This window comes from Pseudophryne corroboree, chromosome 10 (genome assembly GCF_028390025.1).
Source record: "Pseudophryne corroboree isolate aPseCor3 chromosome 10, aPseCor3.hap2, whole genome shotgun sequence".
Classification (NCBI taxonomy): domain Eukaryota; kingdom Metazoa; phylum Chordata; class Amphibia; order Anura; family Myobatrachidae; genus Pseudophryne; species Pseudophryne corroboree.
This window is the reverse complement of record NC_086453.1, coordinates 96,640,924-96,662,541: the sequence shown is the minus strand read 5'-3', so window position 1 is coordinate 96,662,541 and position 21,618 is coordinate 96,640,924. Positions and strand designations below refer to the sequence as shown.

Below are 21,618 nucleotides of genomic sequence, written 5' to 3'. Positions count from 1 at the left end.
TTTTGTAGCAGAACTACAAGTCCCAGCAAGCCTCCCCCGCAAGCTGGTACTTTGAGAACCACAAGTACCAGCATGCGGGGGGGGGAAACGGGCCCGCTGGTACCTGTGGTTCTACTACAAAAAAATACCCAAATAATAGCAGTACACGCACACCATGAAAGTAAAACTTTATTACATACATGCACGCCGACACACACATACTTACCTATGTTGACACGCCGACTCTGTGTCCTTCTCCATGTAGAATCCATAGGGTACCTGAAAATATAATTATACTCACCAAAATCCTGTGTAGATCTGTCCTCTTCTTGTTTGTACTCCACGTACTTGGCAAAATAATAAAACGCAAAACCCGGACCACGCACTGAAAGGGGTCCCATGTTTACAAATGGGACCCCTTTCCCCGAATGTCGAATTTGAAACGGACATTTTTTTGTCGAAAAGTACTGTATTGCATTGTCGAATGATTTTTTTTTTGTGTCGAAAATGTCCCGTGTTTCGACATTTGCGGCAATTCGACCGCAATTGCATATACCCCATAATAAGTATTGAGTTTGAAGCGCTCATTTACTAGCAGAATCACGGCTACTATTTTCCAAGATACACTGGATATGGATAAACAGAACGGGTGGTCTTCAGTATGCCGGCGGTCGGGCTCCCGGCGACCAGCATACCGGCGCCGGGAGCCCGACAGCCGGCATACCGACACTTATTCTCCCTCGTGGGGGTCCACTTGCACTCGCCACACTGTCGGTAAGCCGGCGGTCGGGCTCCCGGCGCCGGTATGCTGGTTGCCAGGAGCCCGACCGCCGGCATATCGTAGTGAACCCAACAGAACAGTGCTCAGCCATTTTGTGTGATACTGTGTACAAATAAGCACAATAGTTTAAAATCAAATAAAAAAAATAAAAAATAACTTTTTCCATTGCTATGTAACCTCAATAAACGTAAATTAATAAATGTAGGAGGTTATGAAATATAGGTCAGAAGAGGTGGATTTAGGGGTCAGGCCGCCCCCAGGCACAACATTATTTACGGCCCCCTGTCCCCCCCCCCCCCCCCAAAAAAAAACCCCAAAAAAACAAGTCGGTTACTTCCCTCCGTATCTCCCCGATTTCCCCTCCTTATCTTCTGATTACCCCTTGCATAGCTCTATCCTTGCCAATTCCCTCCAATATCTCTCTGCCATACCCCTCCACAGTTATCACACCTCACTGCCCACATAATTGCACCTCCAAACCTCACTGCCGCCTCCTGCTTCACTGCTGCCCCACCGCTCCTTGCCCCCTACTGCTCATACTGATCCCATCACAGCTCAGCACACTCACCTCACAAGCAGCAGAGTAGTTCTGTCACTCTCTGGCTGTCCGGGAATCTGCTGCAGCTCCACCTCTCTCTATGAGAGCTCCATCACCCTGCTTGCAAGTCTCTCTCTCTCTCTCTCTCTCTCTCTCTCTCTCTCTCTCTCTCTCTCTCTCTCTCTCTCTCTCTCTCTCTCTCGTGTGTTCAGGTAAAAAAAAAAAAGGACCAGCTGCATAGATGTGGAAGGAGGCGCACGGGGGGGGGGGAGGGGGAAACCTACTGTGCTGTCCCTAGGCACGTGCCGCTCATGTGCCTAGTGGGAAATTCACCACTGGAGATCAGCCGATATAAAACTATAAAAGGCATCTGTAGACCTATTAAGTACATAAATACCTAAGACCTATATTAGCTCAGTATGTAGAGCTATACATATAACTATGAAATGTTCATTATTGGTAAACTGAATTCTATAGGGGTAGATAGAACAGGCAGATCAAATCATGCATAGAAAAACTAACCACATACTCCCATATGTCATAAACCAGTTAGTGCCGTCTACCGAATTTCACAATATAAAAGTACTCAGCAGGTATAAATATCCTGTTCACTGATGAGGAGATGGGCACTTGTATATGTCTTGTCTATATAGTGCAATGGAGGCCTGATATGTACATTTCGCTGTTGAGATAAAGTAGAGCTCCAACCCCTATAGGAAAATAGTTGAACTGTATCAGGTTGTTTAGGCCTACTTTAAGACCAGGAAAGCTTTGGAACTCCATACCTTGGTGTATATCATTCTCCAAGTGAGAGCTGTAATAGGTGCCACCTAGGTAGAATATCTTATGATAAATTGCTGTAGTAATCTGCAAAACCAAAGAAGTGTTGAAAGGCCACTACCTTACACCCCGAAGATCTATCAAGTACAGCCTATACTCTCTCTCTATACATTTGGAGACCAGATCCTGACACCAAATGCCCAAGGAAAGGCATTCAGTTGAAAGTCGCAAAAGCTTTATTAATAGCACACTATAACAAATGTTTATATAAAAGAGCCTTAACTTAATCGGCAGGTCTAACGTTTCACCAGAATTATAGATACACATAGGGGTATATTCAATTGAAGTTGGATCCGGCACGTCCCTATTCAATGCCGGCCATTTCCGGCCAGCATTCCGACAATGCAGATTCGACTTGATAACAAGTTGAATCTGCATCAGCGGTAAACTGTCAAACAGCCACGTTTTCGACAAAAACACGTGATCGCAGATCCACGTGTTTTCCGACGGTGCTGGTCTTTTCGACAGTCGAAAAAACGTCACTTTCATTGAATATGTTGAATGCGTAGTCGACCTAAAAACTGTCAAAAAGTGCTGTTTTAACAACTGCCTGAAAAAACGCCACCAATTGAATACCCCTCCCATAAAGAGCACATAACTGTAGAAGAGCACACCTAAATATTAAAGGGCTACGATTACTATTTAAGAACATAAACAAAAACAAAAGCACAATTTTTTGATAGAACCACAAAAAGAGGTTTAACAATTAATTTGCAGAAACAAAACCTAAAAGAGCGGGGAACGGGACCATTAACCCTTCGAGAGGTTGGGCCGTTCCCCACCCCCTAAGTCCCACAAAACAGACAGTCTGGTGCCATCCAGTCCTGCCTGAAAATAACAAACAGAGAAAATAAATGCAGAAAACTCTTCAGGAGCTTCCTTCAGCGTGACCGGCTCCTCCGGGCACATTTTCTAAACTGAGTCTGGTAGGAGGGGCATAGAGGGAGGAGCCAGCCCACACTATCAAATTCTTAAAGTTCCCATGGCTCCTAGTGGACCCGCCTATACCCCATGGTACTAAATTGAACCCCAGTATCCTCTAGGACATAAGAGAAATACAATTTTTCTTCTCAGCCCACTGCTGTTCTACCACCACCAAACAGACTCGTCACCAACAGAACCAGGAGGCCAAGGCAAGCCATTAATTACACTTACATCCCACAGCATTGGCAACCAAAAAACATCATGGCAAACACCCCTACTTAGGTAGAGAGGAATGCTCTAGTCCTGTAATTATCTATTCAGAGGCTCATGTGGGAAGCCTGTGGCTAACCGTTTTCTGAGGCAGCATTGCTTTGTGAACATTTAATTAACTTTAAGTTGTTCTTAACATTACTGCATTTCTTTGGAATAAGTAACCTCTGTATATTATAGTAAATAGCCATCAACAATGATTGCTATATAGCGGTACTCACAACTCTAAAGTCTGCTTTATTTAAATAGTTTGAAGTATGTGATTTCTTATTATGGATTTATTAAAATAGAAAAAAATATTATATACATTTTCTGAAATAAAGTACTAACTAGCCGATCAACACCTTATATTTACAGGCTGTTTGGAAAATGACAGTTAGAAGCTGATTAGTTGGTACATTATCTGTCACAATTTTATCTCTCTCCAAGCTTTGATAAATACCCCCCTTAATATTTTCAGCATTTCTATGGGTCGAATTCCAATGATATCATACCCGCTATCTCCCATCTAAAGTGACGGGAGATAGAGGGGTGATATTCAAATGTGCCCCGTTATTGCGCTGATCACGCTTATTACAGTCTGGTTTAGGCTCGCCAAGCGCCTAAACCCGACCAAAGTAATGGGCGTGATCGTGAAGAGACCCGTTTGGGGGCCCAAACGGGTCTCTTCACACGCATTTCAGCTCGATACCTCCGGGGGTAGCGAGCTGAAATGAAGTTGTCATGCCCGTCGGCAGTAACATCAGAATACTGGCGGCGGGCGCGCAATAGGGGGCGGGAGGGACCGACCAACATTTGAATCCTGCCCTATATATTTATTTTAATGGTGTGGTGTTAATAGGTTGTGCAAGGTATGAATGGATATTCCTGTCAGAAACAGCTGCATAGTGTTATCACTAGCATTTGTTATATGGAAAAAATGTACTTTAATTATTTGCTGGTTCCTGAACTTTATCATTCTCTTGTAACATTCTGAGACATTTCTGCAGGCTGAATGTACTGTGGGGAGAAAGGGTACTGGAGTACTGGAGCGCCGATAGGGATGTTGATAAATTAATTATAGGTTTATACACATAACTGACTTGGTTAAATTCATTATTAGAGTTATAGGCCCTACACACATGCCGATCTTTCTGCACGATATGAACGATCTCGTTCATTAATGAACGAGATAACGTTCATATCGTGCAGTGTGGAGTCACCAGCGATGAACGATGCGCGGCCCCGCGCTCGTTCATCGCTGAGGACATGTCGGCTGTGCATGCAGGCCAATATGGACGAGATCGTCCATATTTGCCTGCAAGTCTACGGAGCCGGGTGACGGGTGGAGTGAAGAAACTTCACTCCCCCCGTCACTGCCCCCCCGTCGCCCGTCGGCCGTATCGGCCGTCGGGCATCTCGGCGGCACCTCGTTAAATGTGTAGGGCCCATTAGTTATATAAATTCTCTCGTGGTAGCGGTGGTGCTCCCTAAGAGGACAGGGAAAGTAGTCCCACTCAACCTACGCGAAATCTAACTTTTATTATAACATTTCATATATTGGTAATAACTGACAAAATGGATGCCACAGAAATTAAAATGTCTCCAGGATAGTATGGTCACTTATACCCCTGTTCCACTGCCTCTAAAATCTCGTGTTTTTGCACGTGACCATGCATCAATCCAGGTTTTACGTCCGTGGAAAAGCAAAGTAGCCGGGACGAAGTCCTGGATCCACGACCCTGCTCACGACCATGTTTGGGGCTAAGACCTGGGATTTGCAAGGTTGATAGACCCGGCAATTTCTCGGGTCGCAATGGAAAAGGAGTATTATATTATAACCAGGTAAGGACTGTAGACCATCTTTATTAAGTGTATATGGTATATATGAGGAGAGATAATAGAATTAAATAATTTAGTAAACACTCAGTTTACAATTGTCTAGCCTAGTGTGATATTTAGAGACAGCTGACACAGAAGCACCTATATATTATACAAAGGGGTGGGTGTAATGCTGCTACCTGGTGTGTGCCGAAATATGCAGTGGACAACAGGCGTTGTTAACGGCGTATATCTGCACCAGGTTAGATAATTATTTTAGGTGACTGAAATATCTAGAGGTGTGCTAAAAAGGTTTCATTTAGTTTAATATTTTTAATTGCATAATAAAAGTGATATTTCAGCTTAGGTTGAGTTTTTTTTTTTTTTTTGTTTCCCCCCCCCCTTTTTACCATTTTTGTGCAGGACCCATTTAATTGCAAATTGGGATCATTATGAGCATTTTTATATTGATGTAAAACTCCGACATGAGGCATAATGCAGAAATCTTTATTTGTTACACAGGAACGCCAGCGGTTGGAAACCATCTTAAATTTGTGCGCCGAGTACAGTAAATCAGATGAAACCACCTCTCCTCCTGCTCGTCTAGAGGAACTATGGGCTTTTCCCTCAGTGGGGACTAAGGTGGAAAACTCTGCGTTCTTGGACACCAGAAGGCTGTCATGGGACAGTGCTAAAGGTTGCAGCCGTGAAAACAGCGGGAACCAAATGAAAGTGAAAGGAGAAAATGAGGAGGAAACCCAGAGGGAGGAGAATAGCAGCACAGAGAGCACCCAGCACGAGGTAAGCGCTACTGTATTTTACAGTGTAAGGGAATATAAAGTGTGCATCATAATCCTCAGCAAAGTACACAATGAGGGGCAAAGTCTAGTACATAGACGAGGGCGCAGCTTCGTAAGGGACACATTGTATGAAAGGAGGAATGTTGTTTAAATAAATGCTGCTGTATTTAGTGCGCAAGGTCAATACTATATACTAGAGCACAAAGATATGTTATTCTTCTATAGTAAATAACCATATTAAATTGTGTAGAGAAGAAATGGAGGGACTCTGAGTCTACATATGTGTCCTCATACACTATTGCTGCAGTTGTGCCAAATACCCCTTCTCTGCACTCAAGTCCAGTGCGACTCTGTGGCGCGCATCTTATTTCACGTATTTTTCACCAGAATATGCGTCTTGATTGCGATGCTACAAAACTTCGTCACAAGCTTTTCTTGATTAGTAACATACGTAGTAATTGAGGTTGAATAGAGGCAAAATGCCCATCGTGTTCAACCTGTATTCTGTATTAAATTGATATGTGACATTTGTACATCTATGTGCGACTAAGGGGTCTATTTACTAAGCCTTGGATGGAGATAAAGTGGCCAGAGTTAAAGTCCCAACCAACCAGCTCCTGTCATTTTTCAAACCCAGCCTGTGACATGACAGGAGCTGATTGGCTGTTACTTTATCTCCATCCAAGGCTTAGTATACGAAGTGCTACGATGCAGCGGCTATAGCTTTTTAGCACGCCAACTTCCATTGTGGTTTTCATACAGATTTACACTCAGTCGCACACAGATATATAAGTGTTGTATATCAAATTAATCTGTGTAGTCTTGTGATGTTATTTTGTCGTACTGCATTGTAAATAAGATGCACACAGGGTTGGACTGGCCTACAGGGGAACAGGGGAAATTACCGGTGGGCCCGCTGCCTGGGGCCCCCACCTCCTCTAGGGAATCTGGTTCCAGACTGTGCACTTGAATTATAGATTATACATATATTACCTTATTCTGCACAGGACTAATGGTGTATTCTCTACAGTGCATTTCTGTTATTAATCTGGTACATTATAATGCATGCACTAGCAGTCCATGCACTCTTTAATGGTTATCCAAGACTCTGAAGTTTGGCCACACCCTTAAACATGGGTCCCTAAAAATACATTCCCCCGGTGGGCCCTTTATGCCCTAGTCCGACACTGGATGCACACTGCTTTGCATGGCTCTTGTGCCATGTGGCGTATTTAGGGCGTGAGTATGAGGACACATCTGTATAACACTCCTAACCTGGTCCTTGCAGCAAGCCAGACACACAAACGTTATCGCGGTCAATGCGTGAGCTCTGCTGACTGGTTTATAAACCCACCTGAGGCCAGTCCACACAAGTCAATCTGTGGACTAATGAGTGAATACCTACCACCTGTGGATGTCGATGAAGGTGTCAAGGCAACTATTAAAACAATGGAATGCAGTGGTATAACTGAGGCTGTTATTGCTTGTACCACAGAGTCTGGCGCTACTCCTAACACCCAATCCCCCCCCCCCCCTTTTTCAGCAGGAGGATGCCGTGTCACCTGGTGAGTTGGTCGCTTTGGAGGAACAGCGCAGGGCGACTTTAAGCCGCGTGGATCAGCTGAAGAACAGAGTGACAGAACTCGAGAGACAGTTACAGGAGAGTGCACGAGAGGTTAGAGACCATCCTGGCTGTGAATGATGGATTCCTTGCATGTTCTATCAGGCACAAAGATGGCGGCCCTGTGCTGTGACCAACATTGTGCTGTTTTGTTCCAGTGAGGGTTGTTACATCTCTGTATGCAGAGTGCAGGGGGTAGGAAGTAACAGAACGTAATGAAGAGGCAGCATGTAAATAACCAGGAGAAATTCAGTCCCACCTGTTGCTTGTCAGACCCACCTGTTGTTGTTCCTTTCCCTATGCAGGCAGAGATGGAACGTGCCCTACTGCAGGGAGAGAAGGAGGCCGAGCTCTCCCAGCTGCAGCAGGAACAGAGGGTGATTCAGCAGCTACAGGACAGTCTGAGTGCCCTGGAAAATAACATGCAGAAGGAAAAAGAAAAGGTACCAAATATCCTGTAAGACTGCAGGGCGTACTCATCCCCATTGTTCTTTCCCTATCCATTCTGCATTTGTTTCCAGCTCTTTACTATTCTCCTACCTCTCCGACCTTTACATGGGAAGAGTATTTATATTGGCTGAGATACAAAGGTCTGCAATTCTGCTAAAGAATTTAATTTGGATCTACAATGCCTTAATTTTTATTCTTTCATTGCCAGAGAGGCCTGCAAACAACACTTCTTATAACCACATATGTTATGAGCTTGCCTCCCTATGACACCCCTGCCTGTATAAATGACAGATCGTGTACAGATTTTAAACTGAATTGGTCCTCACCTTTTTTGAGCATTGTTAGAAGTTCCAAGGGGTTATTTACAAACTGGAAATAAAATGTGACGCATCGAAGCATGGTATAAATACCACATATAGGGGCAGATATATTAAGCCCGGAGAAGTGATAAAGCAGTGACAAATGCAAGGTAATAATGCAACAGCCAATCAGCTGCAATATGTAAATGGACAGTTAGTAGCTGATTGGCTGGTGCGTTATCACCTTGCATTTGTCACTGCTTTATCACTTCTCCAAGCTTAATACATCTGCCCCTATGTTTGGTAAGAAGATGTTATTTTAGCTGGAGTAGTTAAAGGATTTTGTTTTTCCTAAAGATGAATTCCAGACATTAGGTCATTTTTAACCCTAGTCCTCCCTCCTCCAGCCCCATATAAAGGAACAACTGCTGCGGTTCAGTTTTGTTTTCTGCGGAGGGGTTTTAAGGATAAAAATGACCTAATAATTACAGTTTCCCATCAATCATTAGAATAAATGGTCCCCATCTTGCCTTATGCACTGTGCCCCACCATGTCTAAACCCAGCCCTGTCTTATTATTTGCAATCTTGCCGGTTAGAGGATGGTTTTCAGATAAATGGATGAGGTAATTAGAAGTTGTAAGCAATATTACTTTGGTAACCGTTCCTGTCACTCCCTTGGTTTCCAATGGTTTATCACATGATATTGGGGAGCTGTACTAAGCAGTGGAGAAGTGAGCCAGTTGAGACGTTGCCCATGGAGACCAATCAGCTGCTCTGTATGATTTTATAGTATGTAAATTAGAAATGTTACTTCAGTGCTGATTAGTTGCCATGGACAACTTCTCCACTCTTTTCACTGCTTAGTACAGGCATGTCCAAACTGCAGCCCTCCAGCTGTTGTGAAACTACATATCCCATCATGCCCTGACACAGTTTTACTGTCAGAGAATGCTAAAGCTGTGGAAGGGCATGCTGGGATGTGTAGTTTCTAAACAGCTGGAGGGCCGCAGTTTGGACATGCCTTGTTTAGTCATCTCCCCCATAATCCAGTATGTTCCAGCTTCAGACTGGCATCTACAATAGACTAAAGCAGGTTGCTATGGATTACTTGCACTTCCCTTTTATACATTTCCTTATTTGTGGATTACATACATGTTATCTCATGTTGGTTTTAGTAGTATGTAGCTATTTAGTCAGGGTTATATATATCCAATTGAAATTTTTCTTCTGTGATTAACCTGACCTTCTAACTATACTAACATCCCATCCACCTTCACTTTGCATGCTTTAGTTGCTGTAGGTAAGTAAAATACTCCTAAAGTAATAGGACATTGAGATTCTAGATGTTTATAAATGAAACTTTGGCAGTGGTTCCCAATCTTTTTCCATTCGTATGAAGATAATGTGAAAAATACAGCTGAATTTATCAAACTTGGGTGAAACCTATCAAATTCTTTTGATTATGTATAAAATAGATTACCCACCGACCCTTGCATATACTGTATAGTGTTTTTATTTTAACATTTTTTGCCATATTATCCCTATATTCTTGTGACACATTTAGTCTAGCACTGTTGCACTATGTTTTCTGACACCTTGGTTGGAAACCGCTGCTATATATATATAATCCTGGGACGTAGCTGTAAAGTGATGATTGTTTCACTGTTCTAGAACGGTGCTGTGTTAAATGCTCTGTTATAATATCAATATTTGACTTTTGACAATGTTGATAATTGTGATGTTCAGTCTTTTTTGTTCTTGTATACTTACTCTAGATGGTGAAAATGGGTTTTTATACTTGTGTTAAATCTTTTTCTCTGGGGGTTATTCAGTTATTTTTTGCACGCCCATAAATAATGGGTTTCTGATGGAGCTTGTCAATTGTTTTGCCGATTGGCGTGAGTGCAGCAGACTCCCGTTACTTATCGAGCCCAAATGCACTGAGTTTAGCTGCGTAGAGCAACAAAAACCATCTAAACTATAGGGCTTACTGCCAAAACTGAGGTTTGGGGGGGACCAAAGGCACAACTTTTACGCAATGGGCACCTGATCTGCAAAACAATTGAATAGCTCTGATGTGCACCTATTACTTATGGGTGCCCAAAAAAAGCAATTGAAGTCTCCCCTTTGAGTCCAGTGAGGGACACTGGACCATGTAGTATAGGCCATTGTCACTAAATATTTTGTGCTCCTCCCTCTTATACTGCCAAACTGCCACATCCTGAAAGATTGTGCAACTAGAGAACCACCTGAGGCTGAAATGATGTCTGGAAAACAGCCCTATCCTCATGAAAAATCAAATAGTGAGATTTGCAAGACCTGTTCTCCACTCTAACACCCTTTGGGGTCATGGAAATTGCCAGCAGAAAAGAAAAACAAACCTAAAATACTTTCCAAGTGAACAACTTTAACTTGACAGTCTCTTGTGCAATATGAGTTGGTTTTTTTTTATGTCGTTAACAATAGATTCAAGTCTCAAGGGGCTAGTGAAGGACTGAAGAGTGAATGCAATGTTCCACACTGCATAAAAAGGTCAGAACTTCCTGTACGAGGGCCACCTTCTTCTGGAAGAAGGTAGAAATAAGAACCATAGAGGAACTTAATGTTATACAAGTCATCCTGCAAACACTCTGACAAGAAGCGGATGAACCATGCTTGGGCTGAGGGACCGGGGTGCCGAACTTGCCTGCAGAGCTAATTGACTTTCTTGTTTTCCACTGCTGGTATGAACATTGCTGCTAGGACCAGAACATATTGTTCTGCCAACGCATGGTCCTGCTGTTTACCTTCATGGAAAGCGTTTCCTTTATGGAAAGAGTTTCCCGATCGTTGATGTATGTAAGAGAAGGTAACCATGAACTAGAGCAATAAGGACTGCTCTTAATTCAAGGACATATTTGGAAGCTTGGCTTACCAAGAGACCACAGACACTGAGATCAGTAGTGATGGGCCCCTGTTTCCAGTCTTGGCGACTGGTGGCTGTTGTCACAGTTGTTCAAATCCATATGGTGAAACAACAGACCATGATTACGTTGTTGTCTCATTACCAGAGCGGCTATCATTTTATTGGAGACAGACAAGTGTGTCTGATCAAGTGAACATGTGACTTGTTGCATTTAAAAAATTTAGATGATTTTGAAACCTCCTTCAATGGAGTCATGTAAACAGCACAGCCTCTTTAGTCCAACCACCTTTCCTAGGACTTGCATACAATAAGAACTGGCATTTGAGAATCAATAGACTCATTACTATTTATGTAAAGAGACTATTTTGTTCCCTGAAATAATCCTCTTCTGCTGTCAATGACCAAATAGCAGATCCAGATAGATCAGCCCCCGAGTAGGAAACATACTGAATTTCTGGAGGTTGATAATTTAACCATGGCACTCTAGTGTTTGTGCCATATCCGTGCCATAGATGATGGATATCAAAGATTCCAACTTGAACATGACTGTTGAGTGTCTTAAGATTCAAAATGGGCTGAAAGAGCCCGATTTTGGTTTCTGAACCAACAACCAGTTTAAATAGAAACCCTTTCCTCTGTGTCCTACTGGCACTGAGAGAATCACACCAACAGTAAGTAATGTGTAACTCTTCTAATTCTTGAAAAGAATTAAAGGAAAGCACCAGCGTTTACTTCCGCTTAAATCTTTCAAGAATATCCTGACTCTTCGCTGTACTACATGTGAAGTACCATGTGAACCATCAGCATTAAATTGTCCCCTCCATACCTTGCCATATCCACCTTTCTAACACAAGGAATCCTCAGTGTCTGAATTCTCCGCTACCTCACTCTCACTTCTTGTGAGCAGCGCTTAAAATTAGACTCTTGCAAGGATCAGACCAAGACATGATGTTTATGTGACTTAGCTGATGGTGAGTTCTAGAATCCCCTCTACCAACTTATTCAGACATTGCAGTGGTTCTTCTATAGGCATTCCGAAGGACCTTGCTGACCCTTAGCCATACAAGTGTGGTATGGAAGGTCGACCGTAACTAGGTCGACAATGTCTAGGTTGACCACTATTGGTCGACAGTAACTAGGTCGACAGGGTGTCTAGGTCAACAGGGTCTTTAGGTCGACATGTTCTAGGTCAAAAGGTCGACATGCGTTTTTTATGTTATTTTGGTGTCGTTTTCTTCATAGAGTGACCGGGAACCCCAATTAGTGCACCGCTTCGCTCGCCATGCTTCGGGCATGGTGCCTTCGCTTCGCTCGGCACTGATTACCGTTCCAATCGTAGTCCACGTGGATCGTTAAGTATGAAAAGGTTCAAAAAAAGAAAAAAAATGTGAAAAACTCATGTCCACCTTTTGACCTGTCGACCTAGAACATGTCGACCTAGACACCCTGTCGACCTAGTTACTATCGACCAATAGTGGTCGACCTAGACATTGTCGACCTAGTTACTGTCGACTTAGAGACCGGATCCCAGCCGTACGCACTAGATGATTAAGTGTAGTGGACTTTACCTACAAATATATGACTCGTAGCTCTCATTACTTTTTTCTTTTCCTACTTCCAAGTAAAATAGACAGATAAAGAGTACACAATATGGAAAAGTGAACCATCAGACAAAGACAACAGACAAATTTAAACAGAAAATAACACACAACATCAAATGCAATTTCTATCCTGCAGCGAGGGACACAGACTAGAGTAGGAACTGCCAGCTCAGTGTCTGCTTTATACTGATACTCAGTACTTGGGGACTGGATCCTTTATCTAGTACATTCTGTGAAATGATGGGTAGAATCTAGTTGGTGTTTACGGACAACCTCTCCACCTTTTATGCTATCTGTGCTCTGCCCCCCTCCCCTTCCAGAGCCCAGAACTTCAGCAGCCCCTTGCGCTAAAATACATCTCCAACCACCACATATTACCAGACTTGAAGGAAAAGGCACTTACAGTATTTTACAGCTCCCCTATGTGCTGTCGTGCAAGGCTTCCAGTTATTATCTGTGTTGACAGTGAAGGAGAACCATCCCATATTGAGGGTAGGGTGTGGGAAGTGGCACTGAGCGGCTTACCTCCTCAGCTTGATTTTAGTTGCAGATAACTCCGCAAAGTTGTCTGCTCCACGTGACTGCTGCAGTGGCACGTTCAAGAAAAGAACTCGGGCTTGCCAATGCATCCCAACAAAAACACCCTGTCCTGGTGGCACTCTGCAGGATGAGAAGGTATAAGAGGTAGGAGCACAAAATATTCAGCTTTATCTAGTGGAGACGTTATACCCTATGGTCCAGTGTCTGCAAGTGGATGAAAGAGAAACTATATGCTATTACATTCTTATTGAGTGCTTCTAATAAAGTGCACAGCAATCTGTTGCAGTTCCCTCTGGCAGTGAAGTTGAAATTACTGAATGCCTCAGTCCCTCTGACACTAACACAGGTTGTGTTTTCCAACCTACTCTTCCTAGCTCCCTTATGTTTTGGCTCTACTTCCCTCTCTCATGCCTTGTGCCTATACTCTTATTCCTGATATCTTATCCTTTCGTTCTCTCCTGTTTCACTTTCAACCTTTTCTGCTTCCTCTTTATCCAGCCTTGTCTGGCTGTGCATGGCTGAGGTTACAGTGCAGTGTCCTGTTCCCCATTTTTGTCTTTTGGATAACCCCACGGGATTAAGGTGCGGGAGAAGCTGGAGCAGCAGAGGATGGAAATGCAGAGTGTTCAGCTTTCTCACCATGACCTGCAGAGGCAACTCCATAATTGCCCCGAAGCTCTAAGGGAGCAAGTGCAATGCCAGCTCACACGGGTCAGTCTGCATATAGTAGACCCTTCCTGGCACAACTTTCTGTCACATACCTCAATCTTTTATTTCACCTTTATACACACATACATATGTCTCTCTCTCTCTCTCTCTACCTTTCTGTGTATCCATTACATACCCAGTTTTGTAACGTGTTCATCCTTTTCTCATCTGCACACCATTTCTTTGTCCCCGATCATCTGCTAATGCATATTATTTGGTTTATTTATTTGCATATTAATGCTCAGCTTATCCATTTCTCTTCCCGTCCCATATACATTTGTGTTTCTCCGTGTGTGGTCCCTTTCTCAAGCATGATTACTAACACATGTATATCCTATTCTGTTTTTATTTTTTTGTTTTTATTTTACTTTTTAACGTAATAACGTTGTCTTTTAGCAGCACATCTTTTTCTTTCACTCCTCAAATGAACCCAACAGTTTTGCACATTCTATTGTAAAGCATCCTAATAGGACCACCCGCTTTAACCTTTTTAGATCAATAGATGTAGAAAGTAAAATCAGACAGTGCCAGATAATTCAGTAACATTAAGCCTCTCATCACAGGCTTCTGGAACCCCTTTACTGAGCCTATTTCAGACTTTTTGGTCTGATCACATTCAAACATAGATATCCGTAATTTGTTTATGCAGAACCCCATACAAATGGGATTCGGTTAGCATGACGGCGGTCATGTCATGTGCACCGGAACACCGACCGCCGACATCCTGAAGGTAAGTGTCGGGGTCAGGGGAGGAAGGGGGGATGTTAGGGTTAGGCACTAGAGGGTGGGGGGTTTAGCCCTAGCCCCCCCCCCCCCGAGTCTTAGTATCAGCCACCGCCCCTGGAGTCTTAGCCCTAGCTGCCCCCATCCCGCATCCTGAATTTTAAACCGCCTCAGGCAGGTTAGGATTACAGTAGGGGTCATGGGAGTAGTAAAATAATTATCCCGTCACCTGTCTGCATTCTAATGTCAGAATGCCGGTGTCGGTTATGTGACCACCAGCATCCCAACCGCCGGTATAATGTATTACACCCACAGAAATTATACCTTGTGTTGCAGAAGTCAGTGACTTTTCAGAAAATGACATTAGTTTGTTTATATCTCCACAAATACCAAAGAAATAAAAACGTGTTCTTTCGAGTGAGCACCAAGAAATACCATTATGGTTCTTGCTTCGGCATTAATCCACCTTTCCAAAAAAAAAAAAAGCAAAAATTATGCTTTCACTTAGATTTTCAAAATAACATTTAGAATCCGAGATTTTGATGGCAGATAAGAAGCACTTGGGCCAGCTAGTCTGCCCCTTGTTATGCCTAATGTGTAGAAGTGACACGGTAGCTTAACAAAGCATAAGATTTTGAAAATTAGACAACCTACTACATAAAATAAGGGCATCATTTTGTGCATTGAAGCCAGAAAGTGGGAACTCTGGGCATTTCCTCCATACCTGGACGCCTTAAAATTTTCTGTAGTGTTGGGTGTTGCATCATTTTAGTAAGGGGATGCCTCTCCCGTTTAAAGGAGAATTTATTAATGCCAAGAGAGGGGGAGATCCTCCCCACACCTAAGCTTCTGATCTCTGCAAGGTAGGGGGTTATTCTTTGGTGATAACACATAATCATCTTGGAATAACTGCTCAGGATCCTAATTGCTTCAAAGGGGGCACTCCCCATCTTCAAGCGAGGGTACCCTTGATTCTGTGGGTATTCTTGGTATTCTTTGGGTATATTCTTGTTATCACTCGTTACGAATGATGAATGATGCTTCACTCAATCAGCTCCTGTCATTTTGCAAACACATGAGAAGAGCACCATTTATCATTTATAACGAGTGATGACAAGAATATCACTCATTGTAAATGCACTATAATTTTTGTGGAGCATATTGTTATGGAGTTATTTATACCAGGAATATTTTCACAAAGAATGAATTGGATACTTGATGGAAACAAATAATGTTAAATTTTATTATTTCCACTTTGGAATCATGATTTCAATTCTAATGCAAATTTCCTATTTATTTGCTGAATTTTATAGATTTAAACAAATACATCTGCCTTCGCACAGGGTTGTAAAAAAAAAAACCCTCCCTTCTTTTTTTTAAATCCATTTTTTTTTTGTTTTTTTTTAAAAATTAATGTTTTAATGAAAAATAAACTGAATCATGTATTAGAAACTTTGGTCAACCATGTTTTAATACTTGCTACCAATAATAATGTTATTAGGCTATGATTTTATTTATTTTACATGGTTTAATGAAACCAATTTTTTTTCATAGCTTATTATTCCTATTACATCTGACTCTATGTAGATAGTCTATATATATATATATATATATATATATATATATATATATATATAAAATATACTATTAATATATACAAAGTACACTCAGAAATAGATGAAGTTGAAAATAAGAATAACAAGTTAATATTCAGCATTAGTCCTACTTATTACTTAACATAATTAAATAAATCTGAATAGTAATACAAAATGGAAAACGCAAAAGCACTTTTCAGAGAAAAACACACGAGGAGTTAAGCATTAGCACTGAGCATTAAACATTTTGAATAAAAAACATAATTTTTTTAGTATAAGAGGCTTTTTTTAAGAAGTCACTGCGCCGTGCCGGAAGTTACAGCATAATAAAAGGAGAGGGTTGTTTTTTTTAATAAAACCATTTGGTTTAAACCAGCCAACCCTGCTTCTGCAGTATGTTGGGCACCAAACCAAGTCAGTACTTGGTAACACCGCTTTTTCCAGAAATCGCATCTTGCATCCTGATATTTTCGAACCCTACCTTGCATAATGGATTCTTAGGTCTCCTTGCACTCTCTATAGCTGAGATCTCCCTACAGATTTTCAATGATAATCAAGTAATTTTTATTCCTGTATGTTTATGGCTCCATTGTTGATTTTGAGGTTTGTTTTCAATTGTGTATGTGCTGAAACTTCCAACCACTTCCTAGCTTCATATTCATCAGACTCTGGGACACTTTGGCCTTGTAGTTGAAAGCCACCTGGGCAGTATTTCCTGCTCCAACCATGAAGTATGATAAAACCAGAACCAATGGTTGGGATGGCAGTTTTTCGATTTTTAATGATGACGTCCTAGACGAGCCCCTTCTGAGAACTCTTCGTTAAAAAGAGCCTGTAGGAAGGTTTCGATGACATTGGAGTAGATTGTCTGCTATGTAGCATTATTATATAGTGGATTAACTTTGTCAATGTTATCTAAACCTTCCTATAGGGCTCTTTTCAGTGTTGTGTAAGTTCTGCTTTGCTTGTGTGAACAGATTACAAGCAGTTGCTTGGGGCTTTGTTTGTCTTTGTTTCAATGGATCCAATTTATGCCTTAACGCTGATGCTCTATTTAAATAAATGAAACGGATGCTGATGTTTCCGGCAGTGGAAATGCCATGCTACAAGTGTAGATGTCTTTTTATAGCCTACTCCTGCTTTGTAACGGTCTGTTCTCTTCCTTTTCAACTCAGCTGCTTAGGGGAGCCCGTGATTGGTGAAAGTAGGCACAACATCCTGAAAGGTTTATTTGCGCACCTGGCTTTATAATAGGACTAATGAGTCAATTAGATTTGAGACCTAAAAATAAAGTATTAATGTGTCAACCGGAAGGGTCACCATACTTTTTAAAACGCCATTTTTTTAATTCTGTTAAATTCAGCAACTAAATAGTAATTGTGTCTTAAATGTGTAGACTTGTGTTGAAGTTTGTACCCTGCAGAGGTGATATTCGCTTCTTTTCACTGAGGTACCTGAAACCTGTAATCTGATCAGAGGTGTTGGGCCTTGTGCGTAGGATTGTAAATGGTTTCTCTGCTTTTATGTAGCGATTTTGCACATTTCCCATTGGGGATATATTCTGTAGCTTATCGAGTAAGGTGTCAGAAGATGCCACTTCTCAAGAGTTTAATGAGAGATATAGCGCTACGGTGAATGGAATACTTAAGGGAAGAGTTTAAGCTATATCTGCTGATTCGTGGCATTGTCCTCAAATTGATCACTAGCTCTTCTAAAAAGAAGAAAATATAATACGTGAGATTCTTACAGCCTTTGAACTACTTTGTTCACAAGTTGCAGAACTGAAACATTGTTTAGTATTTAAAATATTGCTCTTTTATAAAGGGAATTCTTGTGTATTCGGGGAGCAGGAGTTCAGTTATAAACCGCCAAAAGCCCAAGATAAAAGTTGTTACAGTAAGAGGAAGGAAACTTAATTGGCATGGGGTAACCAGACTCCTGTCAAACCGCATTCCATTTGACCAGAAAGCTTGGCTTTAATTGGCATAACCGTAGAGAAGGTCACAGGTCCTGTTTATTGCATGTGGCAGATTTGCCCTGTGATTATGGAGATTTTGAGGCACGGGATTACGTTCTCCCAAAAAATAATTCACTACTAGATTTTATGGAGAACCTTTTGGGCAGTCCTGTTCCATTGGACCACCTGCCATGTGAATGCGTTCCATTTTACCGTATTTATGGAATACGGCAAAGTTCCTCATCCCATGTCACTGGAAGCACCGCAAGCACCAAAGATGGAGTGGCAGTAATTAGTATGTATACTTAATGAGCTTATGATGTTTAAAGGGATCACCGTATTACTTCTAGGAAAGATGTTACTTGAGCTTTAAAACCTCTTGAACTACAAAATGTCCAAGGAGTATGTACGGATGGTCTTTAGGCGGCCGGGCTCCCGGCGACCACCATACCGGCGCCGGAACCCCGACCGCCAGCATACCGACATCTTTTCTCCCTCTTGGGGGTCCACGCCCCCCCGGTAGGGAGAACAGATAGCATGGCGCGCTTAGTGCGCCACCGTGCCCGCAAGGGGCTCATTTGCGCTCGCCCAGCTGTCGGTATGCTGATGGTCGGGATTCCGGCGCTGGTATGCTGGTCGCCGGGACCCTGACCACCGGCAAACCATACCACACCCTTTTTCTTTAAGTTATTCGCACCTCAGACACAATGCAACAACTCTCAATCTGTGCCAGAGATGTCGCACAGGAATTTTTATTAAATACTGTAAGGACAAAGTTGTAGATGGAGCACAATGCATTGTAGCTCTTGGTATATAGATTCAGACTCGGTCACACACAGATATAGGAGTGTCACATAACAAATGAATCGGTGTAGTGTCATTAGCGGGTTCGTTGCATCTGATAGTTTAATTTGTACGACTTGGGATCTGGTGCACCGAGGACTATTGGGCTGCCAAGAAGTGCTGTTTGGTGCGACAATAGTGTATGAGGACACATCTGTACATGGCAGTACGGTACAATGAGGAACAATGTAGCCAGGGACTGCTTCTTACCCAAGGAGTGTGGAGTAGGTCTTTGAAGCTTTCACGTCTCTTCGGTGCTACTGTGTCTCCAAACTGTGGAGGCTTTGGCGGGGCAAACTCCTTTGCCAGTTGTGCGTGTAGGAGAACCTGCACATCTGGGAAACTCCACATCTGGAGCATGCACACAGTGTGATTTCTTTATCATCCACTAGGGGTCACTGGAGTACTCTTGGGATATGGACGGGCTTTCGTAGGAACAGCACTGAATATTTAAATTTAGAACACTCCACCCCTCCATATCCCCGAGCACCTCTCAGTGTTTTTTCTGTGCTACACGTAGCAACAGCTCTGTGACTGAAGTCACGATTACTTGAAGAATTTTTATTTTTTATTTTTATTTCTTTTTTCGATTTTACATCCCTTTCCCCCTTCCAAAAGGCAGGGTCAGGGATTGTGCAGCTGCTGAAGCAGCAGCGGCGTGTCGGGCCTCTCTGAAAGAGCTCCCTCACAGCCATACAGACACACAGTTCTCATGTGTGCACAGGCTGGCCGGCGCTTACTAAGAAGCCCCGTCGGAGCCTCATGACAGACGCATAATCAGGTATGTGAGGGGGTAGAACGGAGGCGGTCAGCTTCCGCTGCCGCCCCGACGTGTGGGGAAGGCGCTGGTGGCTTTTGCTGTATGCTGCGGCCGGCCGCCGGGGAACATAGCGCCACTGTACTACACTGTTCCCGCGTCTTTGAAGGGTCCGGTCGCCGCTTCTCCCGCTGCTCCGGCGCTTCTCACAGGGTACCCGTAAGTCTCAACGGGTCCGCCCGCCGCTTCTCCCACAACTTCCGACTGCCTCTTCAACGCTGCTGCCCGGGTCCCATAGCGCTGACACGCGTTCCCAGGGCCCGGGGTGCCGCTGCCCAGCCCACACTGCACGCTATGGAGCAGATGCGAGGGGGGGGGGGGAAGGACAGCAGCAACAGGCTGGGGATAGTATAGCACATTTATATCATGATGTTATACTGCCAGGGAGGAGTTTTTATAATAATACACAGGCTGTTAATAATATCAGTATGAAACTGCACTGTGATCATATGTATAAGCATGGCAGCCATTTTAACCATGTTTCTGTGTCTTCATGCTGTGATTCCAGAACGTTCCTGTCCTACATCTCTACTCCACCGGAGGCGCAGGGGTGTTAGTGGGAATTTGGGATCACATTTCAGAGTACTGGCCACGTGTACTGCACTTGGCCAGATATATATATATATATATATATATATATATATATATATATATATATATATATATATATATATATATATATATATATATATATACAGAGACACCTTACTGCTATTTTACTGAGTCGTGCAAGTGTCTGTTTTTTGTGTATTGTATTGTCTGTCGCCATAATGAGTAAGGCACCAGCAAAAACTAAAAAGCATAATTGCAAAGTCTGTAACAGTGTATTACCGGATGGATCTACCACATGTACAGTATGTTTTGTGAATTCGGTTCAGAATACCATTTCTGCTCCTGTTTTACAACCAATTTCCTCACCGGACCCTCCGTGGGGTATGTTAGTAAATGTACTGGATAGGTTACAATCCGAATTGACCGCCGCTCGTCAGGAGCGGGAAACGGTAAGATCTGAGTCTAGGGTGAGACCGCCAGAACTACCGGAGGCGTCTCAGCCTTGCGTAAGGTCCAAATCCATTTTGGGTAAACGGGATAAATTTCATATGTCTTATGATTTTCCAGTGTCTGCTATGTTGCATTCTGACGATTCCATGCCAGACCTCACGGAACATGAGGGTGAGGAGGGCGAAGTGGAGTCAGATGGCGAGGATGTTAACAGTTCCGGCATTGATGATCTCATCAGAGCGGTACGTCAGTCTCTGAGGTTTCCTGAAACTGAGGAGCCTCTCACAAATGATCAGGTCGTATTTACTAAACGACGGAAGACGCCAATAAGTTTTCCTGTGTCGGATTCTCTAAATCAGATGTTAGTAGAAACACGACAGAATCCAGATAAACGGTTTTCTATACCTCGCAGATTTAAGTCTAGTTATCCGTTTCCAGACTCGGTAACGTGTACATGGGAGAATCCACCAATAGTTGATTCGTCAGTATCCAAGCTTACCAAGAAATTAACCATACCAGTGCCAGCAGCTACTACGCTTAAGGATCCTTCAGATCGCAAGATAGAAACTATGCTAAAATCCATGTATGTAGCAGCAGGTGTGATGCTGAGACCTGGATTGGTTG

At 42.8% G+C, this 21,618-nt stretch overlaps 1 protein-coding gene across 17 annotated transcripts in view; it reads left to right on the top strand.

The window, feature by feature from the left end:
• Positions 1-21,618, top strand: part of PHLDB1 (pleckstrin homology like domain family B member 1) — a 280,745-nt gene that overhangs the window by 212,797 nt on the left and 46,330 nt on the right. For 13 of the 17 annotated variants that reach the window (XM_063942622.1, XM_063942623.1, XM_063942614.1 and 10 more), the window contains 4 exons: positions 5,655-5,933; positions 7,476-7,607; positions 7,859-7,996; positions 13,932-14,060. In XM_063942622.1, coding sequence (XP_063798692.1) covers positions 5,655-5,933; positions 7,476-7,607; positions 7,859-7,996; positions 13,932-14,060 — 678 coding nt within the window. The remainder of the gene's footprint in view (positions 1-5,654; positions 5,934-7,475; positions 7,608-7,858; positions 7,997-13,931; positions 14,061-21,618) is intronic. The other 4 variants (XM_063942612.1, XM_063942620.1, XM_063942621.1 and 1 more) reach the window with 2 other exon arrangements.